General features: G+C 41.1%; 1 protein-coding gene across 2 annotated transcripts in view; it reads left to right on the top strand.

The window, feature by feature from the left end:
• LOC117428856 (neurocan core protein) overlaps positions 1-20873 on the top strand; it is a 66184-nt gene that overhangs the window by 12404 nt on the left and 32907 nt on the right. For both annotated transcript variants that reach the window (XM_059015007.1, XM_059015005.1), the window contains exons 2-7: positions 7176-7255; positions 12202-12585; positions 16042-16216; positions 17383-17510; positions 18803-19096; positions 19362-20690. In XM_059015007.1, the coding sequence (XP_058870990.1) occupies positions 7183-7255; positions 12202-12585; positions 16042-16216; positions 17383-17510; positions 18803-19096; positions 19362-20690 (2383 nt within the window). In that variant the 5' untranslated portion in view covers positions 7176-7182. The remainder of the gene's footprint in view (positions 1-7175; positions 7256-12201; positions 12586-16041; positions 16217-17382; positions 17511-18802; positions 19097-19361; positions 20691-20873) is intronic.

Genomic DNA, 20873 nt, shown 5'->3' on the forward strand with positions numbered 1-20873 from the left:
AGTAGTGGTTAGGGCTCTGGACTCTTGACCGGAGGGCCGTGGGTTCAATCCCAGGTGGGGGACACTGCTGCTGTACCCTTGAGCAAGGTACTTTACCTAGATTGCTCCAGTAAAAACCCAACTGTATAAATGGGTAACTGTATGTAAAAATAATGTGATATCTTGTAACAATTGTAAGTCGCCCAGGATAAGGGCGTCTGCTAAGAAATAAATAATAATAATAATAAAAAAAATAATGATTTAAAAAGCCTCTATATATTTACAAACTTAATTAGTATTAGTATTGGATTGTCTCTTCATTGTCCTTCTTTATCCAGCTGCCCCCTCTCCTCTTGATTATCCCTGAATTATTTTTCCACTGAGAACTAATTCAGCAAGGCTTTATTAATGCATACTCTAATTGCTTCTTAAAAAGCCGGCACAGAAGCTGTCTATCAACACTGATAGCACATGATCAGAACACGCCCCGCCCCCTTGAATCTGTTGAGCCAATCAATACAAAAGTGAATTGTTATTAAAACGCAGAACTGGCACTTCCCTACACTGTGAGATTCTGCTGCATCTCCCTCTCCCTTCCTCCCTGACTGGCTAGCCTAGAATGCATTACTACAGTCAGTCAGCCTTCACTAAAAGGAGGAATAGCTTTTTACAATCCATCCTCTTACATCTCATTAGCACAATTGTCGTGACTCCCTTGAGTTTTCTACTGTTGATCATTCAGTTTAAAATTGTTTTCCTCTTTCACTCAGTATCTTGGATTCTCAAAGATGCTTCATTAACACAGTTTTTCCACAATTCCAAAATAAAAAAATAAATACATTTAAAAAAAAAAACTAATCACAAGCCCCAAAGGCTTGGGTGGGATCCTATTAACTGTAACACAGGAAGTGAACTTGTAGCATAGTGGCAGGCCAAATTGGTCAAAGCGTAAATAAAGTCAATGATAGGAACGAAAGCCCGAAACCTCAAATTTCAAAGTAATGCTTCTGCACCTGATGTAATTGGAAATTCCTGATCACCATCTCCGTATTATAATACAAGCTGTCTCATAACAAAGCTGAACTCATACCAAAGTGAATTTACCATGGTAGCCTGTTTACAGAATTCTTCTGTATCTGACACCAGAAAACAGACTTGGTTTCTGCCGCTACCTGCAGCAGCAGGAGGTTATGCAAGACAGGCTACTACAGCAGCAATCTCCCTTGTATACAAAGCTGCTTCTGTTTCATAAAATGGCATTGACAATTATCCAGCTAACCGTTTGTATCAAATGTCTTGTAGCCGCTTTGCACCGTAAAGCCAGATTGACTTCCAGCCGGGAGTCCCAGACAGATAAAAGAGCTTCATCATTTGCGCTCCAGATAACTGGTGTTTAGAAACAAATATCACCTGCGTGTCCTTAGGATTCAATGTCATTCCCCTTTCTGCACATATCAGCAAACCAGACAATCAATAGCAGCCGGTGGATTGGAAATATAATGTATCAGGATGTTGTAGCCGTTGCCTTCTCACTGGATAACAACTGCATCGATCCAGCCTCCTTATCAGCACAACAGCAAGCAGTTCAGCCAAGGCAGGTGTGTGTGCATGGGTTCCTTCTTTCTGTTTGGGAACACATAGAACACCTGGATCCCCAACAAAGACATAGAGAATTCTGTGTGAATGTTCTAGAGTCCTGGAGGTATTCCATTAGTGAGGCTGGACGAATATCCCAGGTGAGCCCCAATGGGGTTGAGTGTGTTGTTTACTGTTAACATCATCAAGATCGCTTATTTGAATATATAATAGGGTGCTGATGAAAGTTAATGGAGTATTCTGTACAGTGTACGTTTAGTACGTTTAAACCTATACTTAACAGCTAATATCGAAGAATTATCTTCCTTAGATCAAGCCACACATTTGCTGAGCAATGCAGCGTAATTTGAAATAGTGGGTTTGAATGAATGCAAAGGAAGTTTTCAAAATGAGATCCGGAGGGAAAAAGCAATGAAAAGCAATAATAAAGCAGATAAAAAAGAAATGATGCCTATAGAAAATAGTTAGCATGATTCAGCCCACTCTATTGTAATTGACTGCTCTTTGAGGGTAGGGGCGGTAATGTGCCAGGGTTTTTAAAAGCCTATCTCTCTTAATTATCCAGTTTCAGAAAAGCCTTATTATTAATGCTGTTTTTGTTAAAATGCAAATGGGCTGGTTTTGCATGCATATTAAGTGCTAGATACAGGATACACTTCTGATCTTCCACCTTGTCCAGATGGGTCCACAAGCTGTATAGGCAGAGAGAACTGGATCACACCCATAATGGAAAATATAACCTAAACACATCAGTGCTTAATCCACCAAATATTATAGTGTTAATGTACCCCGTTTTGATATTTTGTTATATTTTAAACATATCTGAACATTAACTTCAATACATGATGGCTCACAGATATGTGTATAGGTCATGTTCATCAGGCCAATGGAACAAATGGTCCGTGAAACATACTTGAATACAGTTGCAGTGTATTTAAATACATGTAGAGGGCAATTCTGAAATAAATGTAAAGCATTCTGTACCTCTTTTGAAGAAACATCCGATGTATTTGCTGGTTTTAAAAACGTGTTTGTACAGAAATATTGTACTTCATGAAACTATAGTGAAAATATCACTTTCCTTGGAAACTTGGTTGTTTTTCTGAAAGGAGATTCCGCCCTCTATATATATATCCCCTCTGGCTAAGTTTTCATCTAATTCATATAGTTAGTTGCTTATAGTTTTGCCAGCCTAGGGGCGGCTATCGAGCTCCAATGGGCAAGGCCATGGGCCAAATTCATTGAACGAATCATTTATGGTCATGTTTATCTGTCAGTTCAATACATCATTCATTTAATTCCATTGGTGGGTGTATCCTTTCTGAATGATGTTGATCTGCAGTGCATGCGTTCATGATAACCTCCTGCTGCTCTAGAACACCCATTTACTTCATAGTGTGACAGAAAGGCTGGGTCCTTCAGGAAGAGAGTAGGCTTGCATGCCTGCAGCTGAAACTACCTTTAGGGGAACATAAACTAACCGGAAAGCCAACAGGTTCTTAGAGCGCTTTTTTTCCCTTCTTCTTGCTGCAGCCATCAGAATGTCTCTGTGAAGGACGTTCTTTCTTCTCTGTGAACTAGTCCTGAATGCATACATACATACATACATACATACATACATACATACATGCATTCATGCATACATTTGATGATTGCTGTTGCTGTTGTGCTTTGAAAGCAGAAACCATGGGATCACATTTCAGCTAATGAACCACAGCTGAAACCACTTCTAGACAGTTAAAAGAGTGTTGTCACGGAGTGACTCTAAAACCCATCTTCCCTTGTACAAGATGCGAACACCTTTTTTGAGTGAAAGGTGTATGCGGCAGAGATGGATGGCTCTTCATTTAAATTTCATTGAAATTAGAAAAGTTGTTTACAGTATCAGTTCTTATTAGAAAGGTAGCGACTTTAATTGGGATGATGTTTGTGAGCCAAAAATGACTTCATGCAGTGAATTTGGAAAAGCGCTTACAGTAGAGTTTCATATTAATTAAAAAATAGCCTTGAAAGGTAAACAGGGTGTCTGAAATCTGCGTAGGAGATTTTTAGAAACAGAGAGAGGTCAGGATTAGTCCAAGCATGGTACAGTTAATATGAGACTATTATATTTAACATGTTCATTATAGTCTGAATTTAAATGAAAATAACTGGACTGGCCACTGTATGCTTAGTGGTTTTATTCAAAGGCTTATGATAAACCCCTACACTCTTTGTCCAATACTTTGTTAACACACATTTGTATATGAAGTTAAACTGGCCCATTGACAACACACTGAAAAGGTAACATAATATGCTGTTAAGAGGGGCATATATTGTAGACCCAGGTTAATATAATCACACAAAAAAGTTGATGTTATATATAAAACAGCATCTCTTTTAATACACATATAAACTGTATTGTTTTGTATTATAGCAAGGACCCTGTGAACTTTGGTTCACCTGACCTTTTAGAGAAAGGAGGGGTTGAAAACGAGAACCATGAGATCATGTTCCAATATTTTGACAAGGAGTTATATCCAATTAATTTTTAATGTTTTTATATAACTCCAATTAGTTTTTAAAAGAGTTAACCGGATCCTTCTAGAATATATCATTAACTCAAAGATAAGGCAGACTTATGATCAGATTTAACTGGGACTCCTGATGTATTCAATGGAGGGAACATCCTCTATAACTTGATCTTGCAAGCTGACGTGGTCCATGCTCTGAGGATCTCTGAAAAACTGTTAGCTGCTTGGTCGTATTCAGAAGTCTCTGCCTTTTGAAATCAGTTCTTATTTTTCATATATCCTACACTACACTTCCATATACCGGAAGGTAAGCAAGCATATATTTGAATTGATATCTTGTTTATATTGAATACATTGCTGTAGGTATAGAAATTATATTTTAGTTTTAAGAGAGAGAGAGATTGAATGTTTTAGAATGTGGGTGCTCTAGCTTTTTGCATTTTATAGCCTGAAGGCTAAGCATATAATAACCATAGTTGTATTACTGTAGTTAAGTACTAATGCTGTTAAACCTGTAAAGGCACTGAATCACCCAGATTGCTTTTTACTTGGGATTTACAGTGGTCTGCGCAACAAACCAATCCAATTTTTAAAGCATTTAACAAACCGAAAGAGCACTACTACTGCTCTGATTCATTAAAACTTCAAATTAAATGAGTCTGTGTGATTTTCTTGATTATTAAAAAGTTGTCTGGACACATAACAAGCCCAGTGCACGAATAAAACCACTTACAGGAGTTTAAAACATCTCTGTCCTCCTTAAACGTCTCCCCTGAGTTTAAGAGTGTGCCCAGAGTATATATATAAATAAAAAGAGTACGTGTGATTCTGACAGTGTGCTTTTAAAATAACACAATTGGTTGGATAATTAGAGCAGGCTAGTACAGTATTTTTTATATCAAGAAAGACAGAATACAGCGCATGAATGTAAACATGTATAAGGTGCAATGATCACACATCCATTGCATTTTTTTTTTAACAACAACAACAAAGCAATTGTAAGAACTGAAAGAAATGGAGACCCGTGTTTTGAAATGTTAAGAGCCGAGCTAAACTTCTGCCTCAGACAGCGTTGCTAATCCGACCATTCAAAATTCAGCAGGCTCCAGAGCCAGCTATATCACATCATCCAGAGAATGATCAAGTGTCAGCTCCTGAGCCAGCAAGAACAGATTGCCCACGTGAAATCCTCGTCAACACAGAGAAACACGGGCGCTTTATTTAAAGCTTTTTGCTGAACAGCGGTTTTATCAGAAAAGAAGAAAAAATAATGTATAGGGACCCGACTGGAAACTATGGAAAGAGCGAATCAAAAAGAAGAGACGGTTCTGCATTACAAGTAGATGTTTAATGCCAGTAAGAATCATAAAAGAAAGGTTTTCCCCCTGCATTAAATATATGTGTTGTTTTACAGAGTTCCTGTGTGGTGCACTGTACTGTATGTGTTTCCCTTGCCTTTGCTTGATATTTGCAATGGTTTGCAATGACACTTTGCAGCACTACAATATTCATACAGAAAACTGGAGATATTCTGGAGACGATGGGAGTGTTGAGCATTCAAAATAGTGCTGAGAATACTATAAAAGTCCTGGGGTGCTCCATCCTCTTTAAATGAACCCTCTGCAATAATACTAACAGGTGTTTTTATTTGTTTATTTAGCAGATGCCTTTATCCAAGGCGACTTACAGAGATTAGGGTGTGTGAACTATGCATCAGCTGCAGAGTCACTTACAATTACGTCTCACCCGAAAGACGGAGCACAAGGAGGTTCAGTGACTTGCTCAGGGTCACACAATGAGTCAGTGGCTGAGGTGGGATTTGAACCGGGGACCTCCTGGTTACAAGCCCTTTTCTTTAACCACTGGACCACAGTTCTTGTTTCTATACTGAAGCACATCAATATATTATTCCTTTAGTGTTTATGGACATATGTGTATCAGTTCCATAGCTGCACCACGGTCCGTCCGCAAAAGCCCTCCCCACTGGTGTCACAGTGTAAGGGGTTCCCTTCCTGCTTCCAGCCAGTGTGCTTGAGCACAATAGTGAGACAGTCCAGCTACAGCTCAGAGATGCAATTAAGAGATAGCCCCATTCTCTTGCAGATGGAGGTGACAGGATTACAGCATAGAGGTTGTTTGGAAGAAAAACAGCAGTTTACCTGGGGCAGTGACAGACAGGAGGGAGAGAGAGAGAGAGAGAGGGAGGGGGAGAGGGAAAGAGAGGGAGAGAGGTGATATATTTCATCCCTTGCCTGACCGTGCTTTTTTTTTTGTTTTTGGCACTGTATGTTACTTTGTAAAAGTGCAATAGGGATGACAGCCCAGATGCTCCTGGAGAGTGACCACCAGGTCAGAAGCTCTGACCACATTGCGTTTCCACTGTGAAGGAAGTGTGTTCCCGTTTTGGACACGTCCCCCGGAAGGCACAGAACAGCTCCCTGTCCTTTTATTCATTGAAATGAAGAGACCGGTGTAACGTAGCCTATCACTCTCCCTCTCTCTCTCTCTCTCTGAATCAGCCCAATCTCTCAAAGTGGAGTTCAGATTTCTCCCAGGGCTGCAGTGTGTCAGTCTGCCTGCAGCATCTATTATTTAAACAGGTATTCTGTATCAATCAGGAGAGATGACGCTGGTGCTGCTTCAGAGGTGATGTGTGAGCCTGCTAAAGACAGCAGCTCTGCACAGCCCTTCAGAAAACTTTACCATGATACATCTGCACAGTAATGTTGCAATTTCCTATACTTTTCCCAGGCTTATGTTATACATCTAACTTGTTTTATGAATTAAACACGGTTTATACTTGTCTGTGATTTACCTTGCTCTTCTGTGCTTTAACCGTTTTACAACACTTTGCAATGCTTTTTTTTCAGTTATTTTTTTTAGGGACACAGAAACACAAACAGGCCGTCAACTCTCTGTGTCCACTTTCCCCCCTCAAATTCCAACGGCAATGTGTTTGGAAACTCACATTTAAAGAATACAAAGCACCCTTCAGATGGCCTTCCTGTGCTGATCCTCTTGAACTTGTGTTACCTGATGAAGCTGCTTGAGCCTCATTGTAAACCAATGTTCTCCCTATCCTTGCAGACTGAGGATGTCCAACACAGTGCGTCACTCTGGGTCCCGGCTCTCCATTGCGGTATTCATCCTGTCCTTCCTACTAGCTGGTAAGTTATCCATAACTCCGAAACAGAATGCTAATGTGAAACTACGTCATGAACACAAGCGTTGCAGCTGGTGTCGTCATCACAGTACATCCACGAGACTGTGTCTGCTTGACTCAGTTTATGTAGCTAAACCGAACCTGTGTCTGTGATTAAAGCTGTAACAGGAAAATGAACATTTAAAATGCTATTCCTTCACGTGACTGCTAAAATCTATTCCAGTAAAGTTTCTTAAATGAGCGAGTCTCGCTGCAAATGAATGAGACTTGCCGCGACTGCAGGAGTCAACTCTAAAACCCGCAGCACTGCACCTTTAAGATAATATTTTTTTAAGATCTTACGATTGAATGGACAATATGGAGCGACTTCAGCCAATTGTATGCCTGGGCAAGGCTCCCAGCTTGAGATGTCATGCCAGGCAATTAACAACACTCTCCGTGCAGTTTGCAACTGCAGTTTTGATATGCCGAGCAAAGTGGGGCTGTTGGCAGGAGCCTGGCTGTTTAACGTGCCGGGTGGTAAAATAAAAGATGAATATTTTATAAAGGGATAAAAGATGGAGCTTATTAAAGCACACTAAAACCAACACATCCTACCTCGCTCTGTACCCCCCCTGGAATATGAAAATACCCCAACCCACCCCCCCCCCCCCCCTTGAAAATCTTTTACATTAAACTGCGTGGCCCTGCAAGATATTTGATCTACTGTAAAAGTATCAGAATTCTATCATTATTCAAGTGTGTTATGGACCATGGGTCTTTAAGTAGTGGATGAATAATGCAATTGAAAAAAAAAAATACCAAGGCAGATTTTTTTTTCATCATTATGAGTCCGGATCAGTCACGCTGAAAGGCATCGAAGGCGCATTTCACATATTTGAATGCAGACGCAGCCGGAGCCGCCGCCGCGCGTTCTAATTAATATTCATAATTCATGAGAGGTATCCATGTGCAGACAAACTCACGGTGAGGATTTCTCACAAGAAGAGCTGCTGTTGTTGGAATACCATTAGACACCCAGCACGCTTTCCTTTCTCACTGCAGTTACCCAGCGAAACATGCACGCACAGTCAATAGGGCTCAGTAAGCATTGCAGTGCGGTGCAGGAGTATTGCAGTGTTGTTTTACTTGTATATAAACAAGACCATGACATCTGAAGCGATTCAGAAGAATGTGTACTTAAGGGTTGAAAAAAAATGCTATTTTAATCAATTTAGCTTTGTTTTGATTTTAATTCCACTTCAATGTATTGTATTTATACAGCGCCTTTCATACCAAAGTATCTCAAAGCGCTTTACATGTTCGATAAAACAGAAACAAGCATTAATAAATAGTAAAAAATGACAAAATAACAGTAATTATAATAATAATGACATCAAAAATAACAAAAAAAACCCAAACAATTGAAGAAAACAAGAAATCAATTAGACCGATAGAAAAAAAATATCTAAAAACACGGAAATAAGCTAATAAAACACATCAAGACAAATATGTTTGTAAGGTCAGGTTAAAAAGACTAAACTATAAAAGTAAGTCTTTGAGCTTGACTTAAAAATACCGAAGCAGCATCTGACCTGTGTATGTGGATGAGTGTGGGTGTGGGTCACGTGAGTAGTCCAGACCCAATGAGAAACTATCATCTATGGTTGCTAAGCGATACAAAAAAAAAGAATGTTGCAGGCGCTTTGTGAGGTACCCTGGCGCTAGCATCTATTGACACAACGCCAGGTTTGCAACCTTGAGCAGTGGGTTTTGAAACACATATTGAAAATACACTGGTCCAAAAACCATGTCTACTTAAACTAAAAACTTTGCCAACCTTTTTTTTTTTTTTTTTTTTTGGTCATCAAAAAAAAAAAAAAATCAAGCAACAGAAGTCTTGTTATCTCATTCCCATCGCTGTGCAGGATATCCAATCACTTCGCTTAAACTGTTCTGGGTTTGCTGTACCATGATTGCCACTTCCACTGCTAACTGCTGTGTAACAGGACTGAAGCATGCATGCATTCCTGCTTCAGAGTGGTCGTCCCTTATATATGTAAGCACAGGGTGCAACAGAAATGCAGACTATACATTAATACGAGTGCAAAGGCAGGGGGCTGTAAGAGAGCTCCTATAGCTGCTGCCTCTTTGTTCTGCAGCTTCTGCAGTCACAATAGATTTTTCCTGCATTGAGGCTTTCGTTACCATGGTAATTATTATTTTCTATGATCTCAGTGTCAATCATATTCATTCAATCAGTATAGATGGCTACCACAGTTTAGAGTTATTTAGCTTCGGTACCAAATCTCAGAATGCCTGCAAAAAATAATTACAACAACCAAGACTATAAGATCTCATATATGACAGGAACAAAATGATAGCTAGATAGATAGACAGGTATATAGATAGATAGTCAGGTATATAGATAGATAGATAGATAGATAGATAGATAGATAGATAGATAGATAGATAGATAGATAGAGAGATAGATAGTTACCCTCCAATGAGTGCTGTAGACTTTAATCCAAGACCTGTAATTCCGAATTGACCTGAAATCCGGACCAAATCCTAAATGAAATGCTTGCTAATGGCAGCCGGAGAAAGCAAAATCCAATAGCGTGCAAAATCTTAACCGAAACCTCTGTGTTCTTATATATATATATATAATCATCGTATACAGCTTAAACATAAAACAAGAAAAAGACTAAAAACAAGCCGTTTTTTACTAGTATGCTGGTACAGATTATGATCAGCTTCGAAACCGGAAAATCAGTTCTATAAAAATCTTTTTTTTCGTTTTGTCCTGCTGTGCCTGGTTTATTTATCATCCACACGACAATTCAACCACCTGTCAAAAAATACAAAGGCCAGGTGGTTAATTCCCAGCTACAGCATGTCTTCGATTCAAAATCAAGAAGGAAAAGGTAGATTTGAATGAATTATGTATGAATTTACAGGAAGCACCAGGAGAAAATAATGAATTGTTAGTTGTGTCTGTGCTCCGTTCACGTACAGAGGTAACAACAGGCTTGCATAATGAATAGCTGTAGTGAAATTGGATAGCATATGTAAGCCACACACACCCAGGGCCTGTCTCTAATTAAATGTGTGCTTCTGCTGGAGGTCTGGTCCCAAATTGTGTATTTTAGTCCATCACTGCAAAAACACGGGCGAGTTTTCAAACAAAGGGGCACACTTGAGTGTGATGCTTGTAAAAACATTTCTATCTAAATGCAGATTCGCAATTTCAAGTGCCGAGGAGAACGCCGCTTAGATTCATTATTTCACCATCAGGGATTAAAGCCATTTACATTTTTTATATTAAAAAAATCAGGTTTGATTTTGTTTGAGGCATCTTCAATTGATTTTTTAAATTATTATTTAGCATGCTGAATGGCAAGGGAGTGGGGTGGGGGAAGGGGTGGAAAAACATAAAAGAAACAAACTGTAGTCAACTAGAATCAGTGCCTGCATTAAAAAAAGAAAAAGGGAAAATGCTGCGTCTCTCTTTAAAAGCACCAGCTTAGTTTTGCTGTGAAGGCTAGGCATGCCCTGCAATGTGAGAGGTGACAGTTTCACACACAAAGCAGAATATTAGAGAAAACAGCTTAACATCTGTTCAGAGACTCTTTGGCTTTTATACAAGTTTATTGCTCTATCCCATTGTGAAAACGTAGCAGATATCACAGAGAGAGGTATGGTAGTTAACACGTGCTGATTGTAGGTCGTTGTGACATGTTTTCACGATGCTGGCACATGCCTAAGATATCACTTACCTTTGGTCTCTTCTTCAGGTGAAAGGACTTTCAGATGAAGAAGAGACCTTTGAGGTCTTGAAAGCATGTGATTGATTATGGTTTAGTTAGTGCAATAAAAGGTATCACCTCTCCTTCTCTTTGTCTATCATCTCTGGACTGATACCATTTCATCTACCAACTATAGAATTAGTTGAAACATTTGTCTGCTTGAGAGCCATAGCAGACTGTGCAAGAACAAACAGTGCAAGGCTGGTTATCAGTATTACTGAGATCTATAGGCTTCTAAAGGTATGACCAGAGCTGGATTTTGTCAGCCCTGCAAAACCCAGCAACACCTCAAGATATTTGACCCTGTTCCAGCATTCTCCCAGTGACTTGGATAGTTTTCTATTTGTGCACTTCACTCTCATTCTGATTGCTTACAATACAGAACATGGCTCAGCATGTTCCTATCTGTAATGGCTCAGAAGGAAGATGCCTGTCTTTTGCTTTCTTTCTCAGTCCCTGGCACTGTGAAAGTAGATGCTATCGCTGAAGCGCAGCTTGTAAACACTATCATTTTTATTAAGTACTGCGTTGGATAATAAGGTACATTACCTGCAGTGCTTTTGTAAATGTAATACGCTGCCGAGTGAAATTGCACATCTATTCAAGAGACTCAAGCTGTCCGTTCTACAATGCATCACTTCATACAGCGCTGTGGACAGGTTTTTAAAATGTAAATTGGTTCTCCCAGCTCTTGCACCAATCATACTGCTTTTGGATTGGCCATGGGTAGAGTGGCACCACAGAGGTGGCATTTTGGCATACACACTTTTTTTTCACACATTTATTTGAGGATAATACGCTGGGATAATAGGGGCATAAGAACAAAGCTGACACAGAGCTTTAGCAAGGATAGCAATATTCTGCAATTAGCCCCGAAGGATCAATTATCTTTGACAATTACTGTGTGTTTTTTATACAGGGTGGTCCATTCAGACCATTTGTTTTCAGTCCCTAGTCGATGATTGATCTCAAAAACCTTACCAAGTCTGGTCCTAAAGGATCCTAGTGTTTCAGCATTAACAACATGGCCAGCTAACCAAATCCCATAGCCTCCCCACTCTGTGTGTAAAGCAGTGTCTCCTACCCTCTGTGTTGGGACTATAATGGGTATTAAAGGTAACGGACTCCTGCCATGTTCTGATGTTCTCTTCCCCCCATGCAGGAGTGGTGGAAGGAGAGAAGCTGGTCAACATGAAGAAAGTGACCCACCAGGTGGTGCGGGCCGGGCTGGCAGAGACCAGCTTCCTGCCCTGCGTCTTCACCCTGCGGCCCAGCCCCTCACGAGAGCCCCCCCGTATAAAGTGGACCAAGATTGTCTCGGAGGGTGGGGGCAAGATCGAGGTCTCTGTGCTGGTTGCCAAGGACAACGTCATCAAGGTCAAGAAGGACTTCCAGGGTCGAGTCGCCCTGCCCGGGTACCCCGACAACCGCTACAACGCCACCCTCGCCCTCACCGGCCTGCGCTCCAGCGACTCGGGCACCTACCGCTGCGAGGTGGTGGTGGGAATTGACGACGAGCAGGACACAGTGCCCCTAGAGGTCTCCGGTGAGTACTGCACTGAGCTCCTGGGCAGAGGAGTGAGACATGGCTGTATGTTAGAAACTTAAAAATGTTTCAATTGGATGTCTTCATTTGAATGTTTAATAAGTTATGGATGATATATTTAATATATCTGATAGATTTGTACGATACTAAATGCTCCGGGAGAGTCTACACTTTGAATAGCGTCAGTTTTATAGAGGATATTATATCAACCATCACACTTTAGGGAACTTAAAGGGCATATAAGGACCTTTTTATTTTATTGTGTTACATGTTCCCATGTGTTGCTACAACTGTTTACGTAAGGTGTGTGTATTGTTTTAAATTTTTTTTTTTCATTTTGACCAATTTTTTAAACTTTTAAATTGCATTCCCTGCCTCAAGATGGCTTCCCATGTACCCGCATGGACCTCTCAGAACTACATTTCCCATCATCCTCCTGCTCACTGGTAAATCCATCTCAGTTACATATTGCAATCATATAGTGACTTTTTATTATTATTATTATTTATTTCTTAGCAGACACCCTTATCCAGGGCGACTTACAAGATATCACATTATTTTTACATACAATTACCCATTTATACAGTTAGGTTTTTACTGGAGCAATCTAGGTAAAGTACCTTGCTCAAGGGTACAGCAGCAGTGTCCCCACTGGGGATTGAACCCACGACCCTCTGGTCAGGAGTCTAGAGCCCTAACCACTACTCCACACTGCTGCCCAGGTTAAGGTTAAGGTTTAATTTTATGTGTTTAACCATTATATATAACAATACATACAACAAAGAAAAGTACAACTTAATGATGTGGATTAGATCCCTTAGTCCAACAGACTAAAAGCCCCAGACTCTCTAGCTCCACTGGTGCTAACATGATTTTATTTAGACCACCAATATTTATATGTGGAATGCATATTATTATTTGTTTATTTAGCAGACACCTTTATGCAAGGTGACTAGGTTGTGTGAATTATGCATCAGCTGCAGAGTCACTTACAACAACGTCTCACCCGAAAGACAGAACACAAGGAGGTTAAGTGACTTGCTCATGGTCACACACAGTGAGTCAGTGGCTGAGCCGGGATTTGAACCAGGGACCTCCTGGTTACAAGCCCGTTTCTTTAATCACTGGACCACACAGCCATATCCGTGACCGGTGACTATAAATTGCATTTCTACCTCCTAATTGCCCCCCTGATGGGAGCAGTGTATCAGCAGGCAGGACACCTTTGAGTGTATGTGCTTGTTTCTCTAAAATCCCTGTCCCAATGCCTCTCCGGGGAAATCAATTAACACCAATTTAAAGTCCTTCTTGAGAATCAGTTACTCACCCGTCTGTAAATTATTTCTACAGCCTCAGTCTTAATTGGAGTCATGCAAGACCGCACACTGCAGGACTTCCAATATGAATATTCCATGTGTGCTAATAAATGTATTAACGAGTATTGATAAAAGGGATTATATCAATATAATATTAATTTGGAGGATTTCATGCGTTCATTTCGACAGCATGTGAACACTTGCCTCTCCACTGAAACCTGACACGGCGCTTTAACAAGGAATTTTTTGCATGTGTTCTGTCTGGAGTCAATAACCCGTTTCTGTCCAATTAGGACCTGGGGATCAATTATCTGTGTGGTTTTATTACAGGGTGGTTTTTTCAGCACTTTCACTCAATTCCACAAAAAAAGCTCCTGTCCTCAGCTGTGTTTATAGAAAAGGATGGGAGCTTAAATGGGTTCTATATTGATTTCAAAGACTGATCAACAAAATTACCCTGATCTTAGAAACTTAAGCAGGATTGGTCAGTACTTGGACTATGATGTTGTAAGATCTCAGCTTGTCAGGGTTTGGTTCCATCAGCTTTTGGAATCAACAGGAACCCAGAACCAAGCCCCAATCCTTTTCTATACACAGAGCTGGTTCACCAGCTTCTCACAGGGACGTGTTTCAATTCCCAGCTTGACTCAAATTAAACCAGCGACCTTCCCCCCGAACTGAAGGTTGTCACTCCAGCAAGACTGGGATTGCTTGAATATCCGTCCGCAGATAGGCGACAGAAAACTGAATTGCTTTCAGCTAACCTAAGCCGAAAACGTGACCTGAAATTGGTCCTCAGACCAAAGGAATTTTTACAGTCATACAAAAGAAGAAGAAAAAAAAAATCCATTTGTATTCCTGCCTCTCTTGTTTTCATGTTGTCGAGTCTCCAGAGAGCTCGGGTCTCGCTTGCTCATAGAGGGGACAGAGAGAGGGATGGATTTACACTTTAAAAGTGTAACTCCCCCTTCCTCCCTCCTTCCCTCCCTCCCTCCCTCCCTCGTCTCTTCATCCCTGCTGGGACCGTGGATTCACACTTCAAAGACACCTGCGCTGTTTGATGCCTTTTTATTTTCTGTTTTAACTGTTTCTGCAATTTCTTTGTTTCTGTTGTCACATTCTGTGCTAATGGCGCAGTCTAAACGGCTCTGCACATGTTGTACTCCAAAGGAAGCTCATTAGGTACTGTCTCCACCTCCATGCAGAAAGCATGACCATATAACACGAGTTTTAGCATCTCTCCACTGGTTACCAGTTAAATATAAGACTTTAAGATCTTGCTGCTGGCCTTCAATAGCCTGGGTCCATCTTACATCAAGGATCTGCTTTGCTGCGGTCAGCTAAAAATGACCTCCTTTCCATGCCAAGAACAAAATAAAGAACTATGGGAGATCGTGCCTTTTGCTCTTTGGCTCCTCATCTCTGGAACACCCTTCCCAGGTCTATCAGGGACTCAGAGTCTGTCTGTTTAAATCGTGCCTCAAGACTCATTTTTATACATGGGCTTATTGCACTGCATATTTTTTATTGTGTTGTTTTATGTATATGTATGTATTTTATGTACTTTTTTAAATGTAAGGTGCTTATCTTAATGAAAGGCACTATCAAAATAAATCTATTATTATTATTATTATTATTATTATTATTATTATTATTATTATTATTATTCCAGTCCTAACACTCACCCCCAATTCTAATATACCTGAAGTTTGGCCCCTTCAAGCATGAGAAAATATTGATTTATACCAATGAAATCCTTGCCTTGACAGTTGCGGTTGATGCATAGCTGCAAAAATAATATAAAGAGTGCAAAACCAGGCGGTCTGAAATTGTTTTTTGAAATTCGGATTAACCTGGATATTACTTTGAGATAGGGCCACAGTGAAAATATCTGTTATGATGAACTAATAATTTCAAACCACGACTGAAATCTCATCTTATCAGAACTAGAACTGCCTCTGGTTGTGTATTAACGAAGTATGATGTTTGACATCTCGTTGATGTGAAACTTGTGCTACCTCATATTTTGCACAGCTGCCCCCAGCTCTGGTTAATGAGAATTCGGTTTCTGAACGGCTTGTTCAACAAACAAACCCCCCCCTAAAGCCGTCCTTCTTCTCTCCCGCTGTCCTCTATCCAGGTGTGGTGTTCCACTACCGTGCGCCCAGTGACCGCTACGCCCTGACCTTTGCCGATGCCCAGCGCGTGTGTCTGGAGAACTCAGCGGTCATCGCCTCTCCGAGTCACCTGCAGGCCACCTTCGACGACGGCTACGACAACTGTGATGCGGGCTGGCTCTCTGACCAAACCGTCAGGTAGGACCTGCTGGAGGGAGGTCCACGTAAAGTAACCAGTGACTGTATAATATGCCAGCTACAGGAGTATTAAATTACTGTGCCAAATAAAGATTTGTCTTTGATTCCTAAAACGTGTAACATCCATACTAACCCCAAGATTCGTGTAAACAAAACAATACTTTATATGAAATAATAAATACAATTCTTGCCACACACTGCTTAGTAATTACGCTGACATTACTTCAAGGGTGACTAATTAATTTGGTTTTAGCTCTTAAAGTGCCAAGCTCTTCAGGCAGTGTCAAGTTAGGATGAAAAAAAAAAAAAACGCAGATAAATCTTGAGTTCGGCTGCCTGGGGGGTATTTTAATTGCACTGTTTCCACGGCAACACGTCAGCACATTAACGAACGGGAAGGGAACGTGTAATTAGCCGGAGATATAATGGAATGGAGACATCAGGCTTTTAAGAGATCCAGTTTTTAATTTAAGAAACGCTTTCCGACAGAGTGAAGAGCCAGGTTAATGTCAGAAGATCATTTGCTGACCCGAGTGAATGGAGCTGTTCCTTTAGTTTGAAGCTCTAATTGAATTAAACCTCCTGCCAGTCTGGCTCCCCTGGACCAACAGTCTGTTTATTTTGATATAGAAGTGTTTTTCTTGCCAGGGTGAGACAGAGGTATAGAGCTATAGATATAGATACAGATACACACACACAATAAACCCTTGGATTGAAACACGTGTTCAAATTTACTCATACAGGGTCACCAAAAATTATTTGTGCTGTTGCCCAAAAAGCTCAATAGTGTCATCTGACTCCCCCTCATGATAAACAGCATTGGCCAGCCACAACGTCATTCTCTGGATGAATCATTTTTAATAAGAGTTTAATAAAACATATATTAACTGCAATTTCCATTTTGGAACGGAAAACACTTCCCCTTGAGTTAAAACAGTGACCTCCATTGAGCAATGAAGCATTCATGCTGTCCGTCGTGTTAATATATCGGCTCACACGCTTATCAAACCTCGAGGTTTGTTTTGGCTGACACTCACAGCACAACAAGGCCAAGTCTACAACTGTTTTGTTTCCTTCGATAACACTCCACTTCAACCTTGGCAACAATTGTTTTTCTTTCATCTTTTTTTTTTTCGGTGTCTTCATTGGACATCTTATCTTTGTAGGTACCCAATCAGATTGCCCCGGCCCGGTTGCTATGGAGACAGAGACAACCTACCTGGAGTCAGGAATTATGGGCAGAGGGGCCCCACAGACCTGTATGATGTCTACTGCTATGCCAGACAGATGACAGGTACTGCTTCAAAAGGTCTCTGCACAGCTTTACTTTTCCAGCAGGCAGGCCAGTTTCAAAATACAAAAGACTGTAGAATAAATCAGAGATACACACCATTAAAATGCATTGCCATTGTCTTTCTTTTAGGAGCGAGACTGCCACTGCTGATGCCAAAAACGTTTGGAGACTTGGGTTCAATGCAGCTTAGTAATGAGAGTTTGGTGTGGTCTCAGTTTCCACCATCGGGGGAACTAAAGCAGTTTAAATTTTAGCCTCTGTATTTTTCTATAACCACATAGTTTTATAATACCATTTTGAGTTGGAATTATCCTCACTTTTTAGTTCTTTTTAGACTTAGTAAGTTATTCTCATTTCTAAACAAGCCATCATAATAAATATGAAGTATAGCTATAGCGATGCCATTAGCTTTAATTCAGGCCCGGCCCCTATGCTGCAGTGGGTACATTTATGTCCAGTTTGTTATCAAATAGCAGGCTGTAAATCCATTACCCATCTATCGAAGCACTCTCCGTAAGCGTTCATCTCAATTGCCTATTACAGTACAATGGATTGTGCTTTTCAATATTTAGTTAATCAGTATCATTCCATGTCAATGCAAAATTAATCAAGAGCATTTCACATATTTAGCCCTTTACAGTTATTTCCTGCATTGATTTTTTTTTCTTTTCAAAGACTGCTTCATAGGTCACATGAATATGGCTGCACTGAGGTCGTAAATTGTTAGCCTAAAGCAGAAATCAGAAGCAAAGCGGATGCCCTCAATCATGTTTTTTATAAAGTGTAAGCAATATAAACAACTCAGCTTAATTGGATGTACCCTAAAGGCCAGTGGCGTAGGTATAGCTGATTGTACTCCATAGAAAAGCTTGAAATGGGATAAAACTGCCATGCAGTTCTCACTACAGTTAAGGGGCAATAGGAACAATCTACTTGCACTCTCAACTCTGCCCTGACCTGAACTTCCATTGTGACTAATTGGGCAAGGAATTTGTAATCTGAACTAATGCCAACTGGGTGCTAAAGTTTAGCCAGATTCAACACCATGTGAGTAACAGCTAGCGAAACAGCCCACTACGACACCTCCCTTTATAACAGCTGTAAAAAGGGGTAAAAGCATAAGAAAGTGTAGTAAAGCATAATAAAAGGATGGTGAAGCAGACTGGACACAAAAGCATAGTAAAAACCATAGTAAAGCATAATAAATGTGCAGTATGGTTTAATGCAAAATGAGTGTTTGTAATAGGAAAGCGACTACGCCGCCCTAGAGCTAATACTCCTCCTGTCTGCAGGTGAGGTGTTCCACTCGACAGTCCCAGAGAAGCTGAGTTTGGCCACGGCTTCAACGCACTGCCACTCCCTGGGGGCACAGCTGGCTACAGCCGGGCAGCTCTACCTGGCCTGGCACGGGGGGCTTGACCGCTGCGACCCGGGCTGGCTGGCAGACGGCAGCGTGCGATACCCCATCAGGCAGCCACGCAAGAACTGCGGCGGGGACGAGCCCGGAGTCAGAACCCTCTACCAGCACCCCAACCGCACCGGCTTCCCCATCACCACCTCCCTCTACGACGCATACTGCTACAGAGGTAGAGCGGAGGACGCGCTTCTGTGTGGGGCTTAGATCTTCTTTATTTTGTTTTGCAGTGTTTATTTAAAAAGAGTGGGAAGCATTATTGCACTTCCTTCTATCTTTCTTTCCTTCCTTCTTTCTTTCTCTTTTTTCTCTATGAGTAATTCTATGGTAACAAGTTTTAATTTTACCAAAGCTTTGATAAAACATCTACTACTACTAGATTAAGTACAGATAAAAAGTCAGCTGCTAGGTATAACTATACATTATTTTCTTCTCAGAGAATCCTTCTGCCGTGGCCGCTGGTCTGCTGCTATCAAAGAATCTGAAGGACACCGATTCCACATCCCCAGCCCAGGGAGAGCCCAAAACATTCATCTGGGGTGGCAACGGCGCCCTGAAGGAGCAGATTAACTTCATTGCATCAAACGACTCTTCTGAGATCTCAGCAGAGCATGTGGTCATCCATCTGAAACCAGCCTCCTCCAGCTTAGCACTAGACGAGCAGCTGGGGCAAAAAGCGACAGACTCACAGGGGTCTGAGCAAAGACAGGCTGCTACCCCTGAGCCATCACCGGTGCTTGGGGATTTATCCATGACGGAAATGTTGGGGCATCAGCAAGGTGACACAGAATGGCAGAAGGAGCTGGAAGATGAGACAATCAAAGAAGAGACTTGGTTGCTATCTAGATCCCATCAACAGCCCATCTCAGCAGCACCCGCAGCTGGTCTACAGTCTGATGAGATGAACAGTCTGCTCTCCAATTTGGTTGATCCTCCAAGGAACCCTGAAGGGAACCACTGGCAGGATTCTATTGACCAGCATGTTTCAGAATTCATGGCTGATTCCTCAGAGCAGATCTTTTCCACCACATCCCATGAAAAATTGGAAGAGATCCCAATAGTTCAGAAGCCAACGGAACCTGGAATAGCATATGCCCTGGGACTAAACGCTTCTCCATCACAAGCAAGAGAAGAATCTGAAATGAATCCACCAAACCTTTCTGAGGTCCACCCCACAAACCAAGAGGGCACCATGCTGGACCCATTGGGGGTGAAGACCACACAGGTTTCATCATTAGATGGTGGGTCACCAAGCTCAACTGAAGAGCATTCAAACCAAGGTAAAATCCAAGAATCCCCTGAATTTAATGGACCTACTCCAGAAACGACGGAAACTAGCCTGCTCCATAATAACAATTTGCTTCTAAACAATCCAAAAGAAGAATTCGGACAAGAAGACGCAGAAAGCCCAACGTCAATGGCTGTCAAAGTCAGCACAGAGGTGCATCTTAATGATGTTGGATCTTCAGAGATCAGTGCTAATGAGACACACTTGGAAGAGGATGATATCATCAGTGAATCCAGTGATCTGCTCCTTGTAGAGGAAAAAATCGAATCTGCACCTGAAACTGCAAATCTGGGCTCCATTCCTGCAGTGAGTGTCAATGAGTCCCACCATCCTGGACAAGAAAAGGTTGATGATTTGGCCAGTTCGGCACAGAACCCCACTGGAAAGAGTGCTGAAGACTATGAAGGCACAGTTTTACAAGAGTCAAATCCTGTCTCTTCTGATTCTGCAAATGCACTGGAGAACGACGCTGCTTTTGGTAAGGAGGGGCAATGTATCTGCATTTCAGCATGTCTGTCTATAGTATTAATATTCCAGCAATACTGGACGAAAACAACATCTTATAAGAGATATTATATATGTGTATTAATAGAAGTAATTGCATCCATCCGTTTTCTCCTTGTATTTGCTACAGTGCAGACAGGTTTTAATGATGAAGAAT

This window comes from Acipenser ruthenus, chromosome 49, assembly GCF_902713425.1.
Source record: "Acipenser ruthenus chromosome 49, fAciRut3.2 maternal haplotype, whole genome shotgun sequence".
NCBI classification, from domain to species: domain Eukaryota; kingdom Metazoa; phylum Chordata; class Actinopteri; order Acipenseriformes; family Acipenseridae; genus Acipenser; species Acipenser ruthenus.